We start from the raw sequence: 9,809 nt of genomic DNA, 5'->3' as shown, positions 1-9,809 counted from the left end.
TTTGCTTGGCCACTGCAGCAGCTTATTTCAACTCGGTTTGTGGTCTTTGTATCGCAAATGCCTGGGTTTTAGTGAGCAGAATGTAATGAAGCCACAAATGTAAAGTGGAGCTTCGCATCACAGTACAATTACAATAACTCAGACTTCAGGGAATGGGCCGTGCTGCATTCAAGAGCTCACAGTTTCAATGTTGTGTTTTTAATGTTTCTTTCTTTAATGTGTGAGAGGTTTAATGTGAAGTTCTGGTTCTGACTACAAGTTTTTTTTACTGAGCAGCAGGTTGACAGTGTTTGACAAAACAGGCTCATCTAATTCCAATTAAGCAACTGGAGGCTTTGTGTCTTTGTGTGTATTAATTGTCACATTGTGTTACGATACAAACACCATATTGCTACAGTGCATCCTAGCAATTCAGTCGTGTGACATAATGGGAAGATTTTCTGCTGGAGGCATAGAGGTCAAGGATGGGTAGTGGCGTGTGAGTTTGACATCATGGAAATTCAGATGTGTTTGCGTGTGTGGGTGTGTGTGTGACACAATGGGAATTGAAGAATGGAGGCTGTAGTGTAATTGGTAATCAACATCACTTTCCATGATTTTTGATGAGGTCATATTCCTGAAATTTAAATGTTAACAACTGGATGCACTCTTTTGAATTCCTTCCATTCCAGATATTCCAGATATATTCCAGCTATATTCTATTTGGGTTTTCACCTTTATATTTTATATGAAATGTCTTTTGAACAGCTTTGAGAAGGTTCACCAGAGAAAAAGTGATCTTAATACTCATGATTCATCTAGAAAAAGCTTGATGGAATGGAACTCGAAGTCTGGAGTCCTAAGTGTCTTTGGCATCAGTCAACATGGCAGCAATGTGTAATCAAACAAAATAAAAAAGTGAAGACGAAATGGGACTTTCTTAATATATGGAATGATGTCATAAGCAGTATTTGTTGCTTGGCTTCTTGTGTTTGTGTTTTGAAATCCTCACACACCCTTGCCTCTTTTTCAGAAGCTTCGCTACTTGACGTACCGGAGGGTTCAGTGTTTTTGTTTCTCCATCTTTCTCACTTCTTTGAAGTTTTCTGATCCACACTTATTTTTTTCTCCTGCGAGTTTGCTTTTGGCTTCGCCCCGCTTTGTGACTGAATGATATCAAAAACATAATTATAGATGATGTTGTGAGGGACACAGCAACATTTCTCCACTCAGCTCATTTCTAATTTCTCTTTTTATTTGTTATCCCGCAGCTACGGCCGATCAGAAAACATTGTTTCTTATCTCCACCTTGCAAAATTCTCCACCATGTAAACGTTTGCCTCCTAAAGTTTCTTATTTTGATCTTGGATTCTGACGTCGTCTTTTTTAACAACAGCTCAACACCGACTCATCTCAATATGCATGAAATCATTCACATTGAGCATTTACCGTGTAGTGCTAGATATGAGGTTTTTTAGCGTTTGAACCTTTTCACATTGGTGGTGATTTGTAAATCTGGAGACAGAAGCCTGAAGACAGTAGCAGTGGCATTGTTACCAAACCAAGAGAACCCCGTCGCTGAATCACTGCTATCATCATCGACATCATCAACACCGACCTCGTCACCATGACATCATCACTTTCCATGTCAGTGTTCGACAGAATCTATAAATAAAACCGGTGTCTGCTGTTATGTACGAGAACTAATGCCTCTCAAAGCTGCAAGGAAAGATTCGGTGACTCAGCTGCGACGTCGCCTAGCTAGAAGGAGAAGTCTGACTAAGCGACGGGTTATGAGGCGTCCTAGTACACGGCGGAGGAGTCTGTCAAAGACTAAGCGAAGACGCGGGGTCGTGAGGCGTCGCAGAACCCGCAGGAGTCTGACGAGGCAAACACGCCGCACCCTGACACGTCGCAGAAGGAGTTTGTCAAGGACAAAGCGGAGACGCACGGCCGTGGCACGTCGCCGAAGACAAAGGAGTCTTTCTAAGACAAGGCGGAGACGCCGGGTCGGGGCACGTCGCCAACAGAGAGTGTCGAGGAAGCGGGTGGTACGTCGCCGAAGAGTCGTCAGGCGTCGCAGACCCAAGACTGTGAGGCGGCGGAGACGTACCAGACGACGTCTGACCGCATAAATCAGTCACAACACTTGAGATTTGGGTTTTCCCCAGGCACTCTGGTTTCTCCCAACATATCACAACATGAAGCAAACATTGAACCCTCAGTTAAGTTTCAGATGTTGTAATTAAAGTGTTGAATTAGACTTGCATTGTTTATATTTTATTCACATTCTTGTCTGACAGAGGGTCCAGTGTTTGCCTCACGTTGTGTTAGTTTGGGAGAGAGAGGCAGAGCAGGTTTGTTCTTATCAGCCACCTTTCCTTCCGTCCTTGTTTCCTTCGCTTTCCTTCTCTCTGTCCTTATTCTTTTTTCTTTCCTGCCCTTCCTTTCCTTCCTGATTCCCACCTTTCAGAGAACCAAAGACAACATCAAGAACATACAAGACTAAATTGGTATGTGTATCACATGTTTACTGTCTGCTTGTGGAGTAGGGTTAGGGTTAGGGAGTAGAGGACGACACAGCATATACTGTATTTAACAGCAGGTAACTGAAGCAAGATAGTGAACAATGTCAAACTAGAAATACTATACTAAATGTGATATCTGAAAAGGTTTTTCTTTAAAGGATAGACTTACAGCTATCAAACTAACTTACTTTCACACACACACTGTTTGCGAGTCTGTGTGTGTGTTGGGGGGGGGTCGAGTGGCAGGCAAAATGCTTTGATGTTGCCCGCAGCTGCTTGCAATGAAGCAGAAAGCGTGGTAATGTGTGTTTGCTGTGTGTGGTCCTCAATAAAGTTTAGTTATTCAAAATCCTTTGATCAAGTCATTTTATAGGCAGAAACCACATGGCAAACAACTGGCTCTCACACAAAAAACACAACTCCAATCTGAAACAGGTTGGACCGTGAGTGGCAGGAGAACTTCCGGAACGTAACGATGTATTATTGTCTAACAAGGCTGGATAATAATGTAGAAATGACGAGTAGAAAATAGGGTTTAAAGGATTACGTCATCCGAAAGAGGTTGACAATGCCTACACTTCTGTTTGAAACAGTTGGTGTGGCTACATCTAGCCAATGTGCTAACTGTACATCACAGCATCAAGCCAGTGTATAAGTCAGGTTGAGTGTGAACACTGGCTGATGGAGAGCAGCTGTTAGGTTTGTCTGTGCTGCAGGTGGTGGAGGTTGAAGACAACTCGAGGTTGTGGGATGTAGATCACCCCAGGATGCTTCTTCCTCAGGACATTGTCGTTCCACAGGCCGATCACCCAAAGCACCACCAGGACCAGAGCTGCAGAGAAACTTGACACAGAACCGGTTCATCACTAGAAGAATAAGTCCACGTCATTATTGTTGAGTGTCGTTGCTTATGTAAACTTCTATCACTCGGGCACAAAAGGAAAGGAGAATGTTACTTATCAGTGCTGCTGCCCATGTGTTACCTGTAGAAAAGGAAGAGGCCATTGTTGTCAGGAACAAAGCCCTGCCTTCTCTGGTGCATCACTGTGGCCATCATGGCGAAGAAGGTGAAGACAAAGAGGATGAAGGTCTGTCCCTCAGTGATGAGATACCTGCAGACAACACAGAGCGGGTCAGTGGTCCATACGGTGCTGAAACACAGTCTCTGGTTCGATCGCTGTTGGGTTTTCAGAGCACACAAATAACAAAACATCTTCAACCAGAGCAGCTGTAGTGCCGCGTTTTGATCACATTTTAGTGGGACAAGATAAACCGGAAATGCATTTCCTGAAGAAAATGATACTGAGATTGCTATCGCTGAAATTTGCCCGAAGATTGAAAGTGTGAAGGCTTGAAAAATGTTTTAATGGTTTCTGTATGTGAAAGTATGAAGAAGTAAGAAGGGCCTAAAAGTATGAAGTTTTAATGTATTTCAATAGGGAATAGGAAACTTTCAAATGGGAAGCATTTAAACTGGCACAATCAAAAACCCATGAAATATGGGAAAATGCTTTAAAAAAAACCCTGATAGAATGAAAATGTCTGTATGATTTCTGTACCTGAAAGAAAGGAGAAGTTACAATAAGTTTGAGTGACAGCTACAGCTCAAATCCCTTGAGGCTGCCGATTGTTTTTAATCAGGTGCAGCCAATTAAGCAGAGACACAGAGCTGAGTCAGTCTGAAGGCAGAAGATGCCTGAAAACAACTGAGAACAACTGTCTCTCCCACAAAAACTGTAACTGCTGTCTGAAAACGGTTTGGACCATGAGAAGCTGGAGAACTTCGTGAACGTGGGGTTGTACTATGATCCAAAATGGCCAGAACAAAACCAAGAACTAAAAATATTTTTCTCAGCTGAAAATTTAACAACAGCTCAACATGCTTCAGTTGACAAATTACATATTCTGAAAATTCCTACGTTTCCAATCAGTTTCAACCTGCCTCCACAGTAACAAGACGCAATACACACACATGAAGATGGCTGAACAACCTTTTTAAATCAGAAGTGTTTTAAATTTGCCTTATCTGAAATATTTGAAAATGCTGAATGGGTGGCTGAAAGTCTGAAGTCTGAGGACTGGAAAAGGATTAAACGGTTTCTCCGCCTGAAAGTATGGAGAAGTTAAAAGGGCCTGAAGGCATGAAGTGCCTGAAGGAAATTTAAAGAGATTTAAATGGGGATTTGAATGGTGGCTGTAGGTGGAAGTATGCAGAAGAAAAACAGTAATCAATAAAACCAGGAAGATTAAGGAGACTTCCAGGTGCTGGGGGCAAGCTCATGTGGATTAGTGTGTATCATGTGATACTGAAATGTATTACTTCTTCCTCACTTTTGTGCAAATATGCTACTCCACCTCCACTCTAATACTGATTATTCTTGGGATTCTGTGCTTCTCAGCTCATTTTATCAAAGTGGATTGCTGGGTCGTGCCTTAATATTCATGTATTAAAAAGCGTCACTGTGGCCTTGAACGCTACCTGCATAAGTGCGTCCCTGACAGAGCAAAGTAATTAGTCAGCAACACCTGAGAAACACAGACGTATAAATTATTACTCACGCCTGCAGGCTCTCACACACACACACACACACACACACACACACAGGTACACACAGACACACACTACCTCAGGCTCAGTATTGATTATCAGGCTGTAGTTTAAGTTTCAGTTTTGCTGTTATCTTGTGGGATGATGGTCAGATGTTACACTTAACAAAAGATGTGTGGGTCAAAGCTGAGAGCCAGCAAACAATGTGCTGATATGAGTGACCAGTGGTGTCCAGTGTCTTGCGTATAGACCCCCCCCCCCTCAGTTATATGTTGGAGTAGTAAAACAGTCTGACCAGTAGTGGGCAGCACTGGGAGCGAGCAGCATCCACGCTGCTGTGGGAAACACTGCCTCCTGCTTCCTGTGATGGAAACACCCACTGAAGAAGAAGAGGAGGACCAGGAAGAGGGGAACGTACCTGCAGGAGACAGAGGCGAGAACCAACGCTAGACTATGGCTACTTATCAAGAAATACTAAGAGATCATTTAAAATGAATGCATCCACAATATGTCGCTTTAGTCACCATTTAAGATAAAACAATAATGGTACTTTTTTATTTCATTGACTTCTTACCACAGGAAATGACCGAGAGTGTCGTCATAGTAACACAGAAGCTCAAATGCATCAATCTGTGAAGGAAAAGGGTGACTTGCTTCAGTTTTTAGTACCTTTATTTCCATTTGATTTTTCTAACTGAACATACTAGTTGTAGAGGAGCTTTTAGAAGCTTTAACACGTGTTCATGGATCCATAAGGGTCCATCTTACTAATTATAGGCCAAATATCTTCAGAATGCTACAACTTCAAAAATAATAATATGTCTTTGACAGAGTTCGCAAGTAAGTTTCCTGAAAATTGCGATTTTGTAGAATTGTCAGTGCATCACCTAAAGGACACTGGAGCACGTCAGGAACTTTTACACTGGATTCGCTTTGCTTATAGAAGAATCACATCAAAACACTTTTGTTTGGCCAATCAAAAACCGGATGGGTCACACTGGACCAGCACCTACCAGGGAAACAAGCTTGAGGTCCATCATGATTGGATTGTCTTTGACAGAAAGGTGCAGCTGAAAGCTGATCAGCTGTAGCCGCTGGGTGATGGAGTCGGCCACCAGGTGGATGCTTGTTCCCATGACGACAGCGATGATACAGAGGTGAACCGCCAGGAGGGGCAGTGTCCTGGAACTGCGTTCAAGCAACTGAAAAACAGACCAGTGACTTGTGTGACGTGTATGTGTGTATTTGCGTGTGTGTGTTACTCAGTGCGTGTCCTGGCTTTTTCACCTTGAGCAGTAAAAGCGGCGTGCTGATGTTGTAAATCAGGTGGAGGAACTCTGCAGCGCCTGGACGGTTAAGAGGAAACCAGTCTGCTGGGAGGAGCAGCTGCGAAACGGAACAACAAAAAAATCTGTGTTTGTTTGTTTATGCCTGAGGGAAATTTTTAAGCTATGCGTTGGGTTTGCAGGCAGGTAGTTGTTCCAGTGTTCACACAGAATTCAAAATGGAGGAAGAGAGGAAATAGTTTAGATTCTGCTATTTTTGGTTCCAAATTCATGGACAACAAAGGTCACATGTACGCCAACTTTAGCTGCAGTAGACAAATATATTCATAGTAAAAATTTTAGGAGAATTAAAAAAAAAAGTTTTCATTCAAGCATTACCATGATGACGGGCCGACCCACATCCAGGAGCCAGCTCTGAATGGTGAAGCAGACCCAGATGTGTGTGTGGAACCGAGGCTTTGGCAGAGTCGGCTTCTCTCCTGTGCAAGCGGCCGGTCGGCTGCAGGACACAGAGCCCATGAGACACGGATGGATTTACATACGTGAAGCTTTTTGTAGACATCTGATTCATTTAGGCAGCTGCTTAATCAAAAAGTGGTTGAAGGAATAAACAGCCTGAACTCTTCTGAAGGACCGAGACCAAGTGGAGGATCAGAAAGACAGAAGAGATTCAAAACCAGCACATCCAAGGAAAATGGAACTTCCCAAACCTGGACATGATAGTTGCTGGCATTTGTCGTCTCCGGGTGAACGGCTGCATCCTTCTCTTCTGGGCGTAACATGGAACAGATCTATTCCAGACCTGAGTCTCCTCCAGCTCATACCACAAAAGCCGACAGTGCCATCAAAGCGCAGTTCATTGTGTTGGCCCTCAAACGAGGAGAGTCGGTCATCAGCTTCTCCGCCGGGGTTAAGCTGTGAGCCCCCAGGTTCAGCTGTCAGGAGATTAATCTGTACAAGCCTCCTCCCATTTTTAATAATCTGCTTTTCATCAGCAGCATATGACCCCAGTGACCTTTGTCACATTTTAGACCACCTGGAGAACACAAACTGGTGTAAGAAGAAAAGTCCGCTGATGCACAGAGAGACAGTTTAGTTTAACAATATGTCAGTGTGTGTCGACTAACACACACACACACGCACACGTGCACACACACACACACACACACACACACAAAGCAAGTGCCCACCTTGTTAAAGAATAAACATCATGATGGGCCAGGCTGAGAACTTTTCAATCAAGCCAAGCGCTCCCAGACTGATGAGATGAGTGTCAGAGGATCTGAGGGAGGAGCTGATCTCTCCGCTTTGCTCGCCGTCCTCCTTCCTCCTCTGTTACCGTCCTCGTCTTACAGGCGCCTGGATCAGTTTCCCCTGGAGCCGCCATGGTGAGAACGTCGCTCAGGCTTCTACCTTCTCTCTCTTGTACCTTCTCACGCTGCTCCTCATGCTGTTTCTCCTTCTTCTTCTTCTCCCCTTGCAGGCCAAGTTCTTCACGCAGGATCAGATTCACGGTAAGACGCCTCCACTCACTCACATTCACTCACACTGCTGTTTAGATCTTCCCCACTTCCCTCTCTCCTTTTCTTCTTATTCCCTCTGTCCTTTACCTTTTCTCACTCTTCTTTCTCTTTCCATCAATCGTCTTCTCTTATGCTTCCTCTCGTCCCTTGTGTCCTCATCACTCCTTTCTTTCTTTGAATCCTTGTGTCCTTACCTTTCCCCTCATTCTTTTATGTCATTCTATCCCTCGTTTTGCTTGCTTCTTTCCTTCTTTCTTTCTGTCTTATTTACCATCCTTGTTTCCCCTCTTCCTCTGTCCCTTCTGCCCTTTTTCTTTCTTTCCATCCATCCTTTCTTTCTTCCTGCTGAGGTCTGTCCCTATCTCCCTCCTTTGAGAGAGAGAGAGAGAAAGAGGGATGAGGTTTCCATTCGGCACTGAAACTAAACTCTTCTTCTTCTTGGAGGCTTTGTGCTTGTATCACATACCTTATTTGAGTTCTTGTGTTTACTCCAGCCTGTGCATACAAGTACAGATGACTGAGTGTGTGTGTGTGTGTGTGTGTGTGTGTGTGCTTTCAGAGTATAAGGAGTGTTTCTCTCTGTATGACCACCAGCGGAGGGGGAAGATTGAGGCTCAGCAGCTGATCACAGTGATGCGCTGCCTGGGGTCAAACCCGACGCCAGCCGAGGTCCAGCGCCACCTGCTGAGCCACAGTATAGGTACACACACCTTGGAGAACCATTCACCACTGCTTAAAAGTGTTACATAAACAAACCATTATTTACTAACACAAGGTAGAAATGTGGCCACACACACATACACAAACACAAACCCACACACACACATTGATTGCCCTCTCTCGTTTTTTCCATCGTCCATCGCAAACTTCATTACAACATAATAGCAACGTGAACACTCACTCTTGTTTCAGTCCTGCTGAATTGAATTACAGATTATAATGTGATTAAATGTAAGTATCTGTGGGTAAATATTGGCGTCATGCTGCAGATCGTGCAGGAGGAGAGATCGACTTCTCCACCCTCTTGACCATCATGCACCGGCAGTTTCAGCAGGAGGCGCCACAGGCGGAGATCACAGAAGCCCTGAGGATGGCCGACAAGGAGCAGAAGGGTTTCATCCTGGCCTCTGAGCTCCGATCCAAACTGACCAGCCAGGGCGAGAAACTGACCGACCGCGAGGGTGAGGAGGAGCAACGTCTTCATCTCCACATGCACAAAAGAACGCAGACGTGGGCGGAGCCTGTTCACACAAACCAAACCCCCTATTCTGTTTGCCTCTGAGAGCTTTCAGTCCAAAACTATTCAGACAGGACTAATCTCTCCAAGGACGTCAGAGTTTTAATTGATCACTATTCAGATTGTAAAATTAGGACAACGAGGTGATTGATCCATTTACAGGAGGCAGGAAGTGATTTTATTGTCCAAATCATTGTTTATGTGCACACAAGACCAGGTTATGACAGAAACATGTTCAGTTCAGTCCCTCACTCAGGCCGCAGTGAGTGACCTCCCTCTCCAGCTGAGCCTTCAGTGGAAAATGTGTGAAATCACAAGCTGTCTGATTGACAGCTGTGTCCTGTGTCTTCAGTGGACGAGCTGCTGAAGGAGGCGGGTGTTGGTACTGACGGGCGGGTCCACTGTGAGCAGTTTGCCAAGGCGGTGACCCGATCGTCTGCCAGGCGCTGAACTGCGGCTCAGGACTTCAATGGAGGGAGACGTTCCTGCTTCCTGTTTCCTGTCTGTGGACGGTTCAGGACTTCTACTGTTATAGTCGCAAACATCATTCAGAAAAATGAATCCTGAATGTTCTTAATTTTGTATTTGATTCTCTGAAATATGATTTAACAATAGAAACAAAGCAGAGGTTCTGGTTCTGGTTCAGCTTCCTTCATTGTCCGGTCCCCAGGTCAGTGTGTTGTTAAAGTGGTGACGTTGTGGTTGTTT

General features: G+C 44.4%; 2 protein-coding genes across 2 annotated transcripts; one reads left to right on the top strand and one right to left on the bottom strand.

The window, feature by feature from the left end:
• Positions 1-3,202: 3,202 nt before the first annotated feature.
• LOC142988761 (ceroid-lipofuscinosis neuronal protein 6 homolog) lies at positions 3,203-7,059 on the bottom strand. The gene is made up of 8 exons (XM_076138013.1): positions 7,052-7,059; positions 6,720-6,840; positions 6,343-6,441; positions 6,069-6,257; positions 5,630-5,685; positions 5,351-5,473; positions 3,491-3,619; positions 3,203-3,350 (listed from the first exon to the last, which is right to left on the bottom strand). Exons 1-8 carry the CDS (start codon positions 7,057-7,059, stop codon positions 3,203-3,205), a joined length of 873 nt encoding a protein of 290 aa, XP_075994128.1.
• A 62-nt stretch (positions 7,060-7,121) lies between these two features.
• Positions 7,122-9,551, top strand: LOC142988756 (calmodulin-like protein 4). The gene is made up of 5 exons (XM_076137998.1): positions 7,122-7,250; positions 7,825-7,855; positions 8,424-8,564; positions 8,854-9,045; positions 9,454-9,551. The coding sequence occupies exons 1-5, from the start codon at positions 7,122-7,124 to the stop codon at positions 9,549-9,551; spliced, it is 591 nt and encodes a 196-aa protein (XP_075994113.1).
• The last annotated feature ends 258 nt before the right edge of the window (positions 9,552-9,809 follow it).

This window comes from Genypterus blacodes, unplaced genomic scaffold, assembly GCF_046128005.1.
Source record: "Genypterus blacodes isolate CSIRO-AG114 ecotype Tasmania unplaced genomic scaffold, CSIRO-AGI_Gbla_v1 ptg000015l_1, whole genome shotgun sequence".
Lineage (NCBI taxonomy): Eukaryota > Metazoa > Chordata > Actinopteri > Ophidiiformes > Ophidiidae > Genypterus > Genypterus blacodes.
Note: the sequence above shows the minus strand (reverse complement) of the source record. Positions and strands in the feature narration are given on the sequence as shown.

Excerpts from the sequence above, each read along its gene's own strand:
- LOC142988761 (XM_076138013.1), bottom strand. Across the intron at positions 5,474-5,629 it reads ACTCTCGGTCATTTCCTGTG|GTACGTTCCCCTCTTCCTGG; the intron begins GTAAGAAGTCAA and ends TGTCTCCTGCAG. Across the intron at positions 3,620-5,350 it reads CCCAGTGCTGCCCACTACTG|GTATCTCATCACTGAGGGAC; the intron begins GTCAGACTGTTT and ends TGTTGTCTGCAG.
- LOC142988756 (XM_076137998.1), top strand. The coding sequence starts at position 7,122 with ATGGAACAGATCTATTCCAGACCTGAGTCTCCTCCAGCTCATACCACA. Across the intron at positions 7,251-7,824 it reads TCATCAGCTTCTCCGCCGGG|GCCAAGTTCTTCACGCAGGA; the intron begins GTTAAGCTGTGA and ends CTCCCCTTGCAG. Across the intron at positions 9,046-9,453 it reads GAAACTGACCGACCGCGAGG|TGGACGAGCTGCTGAAGGAG; the intron begins GTGAGGAGGAGC and ends CTGTGTCTTCAG.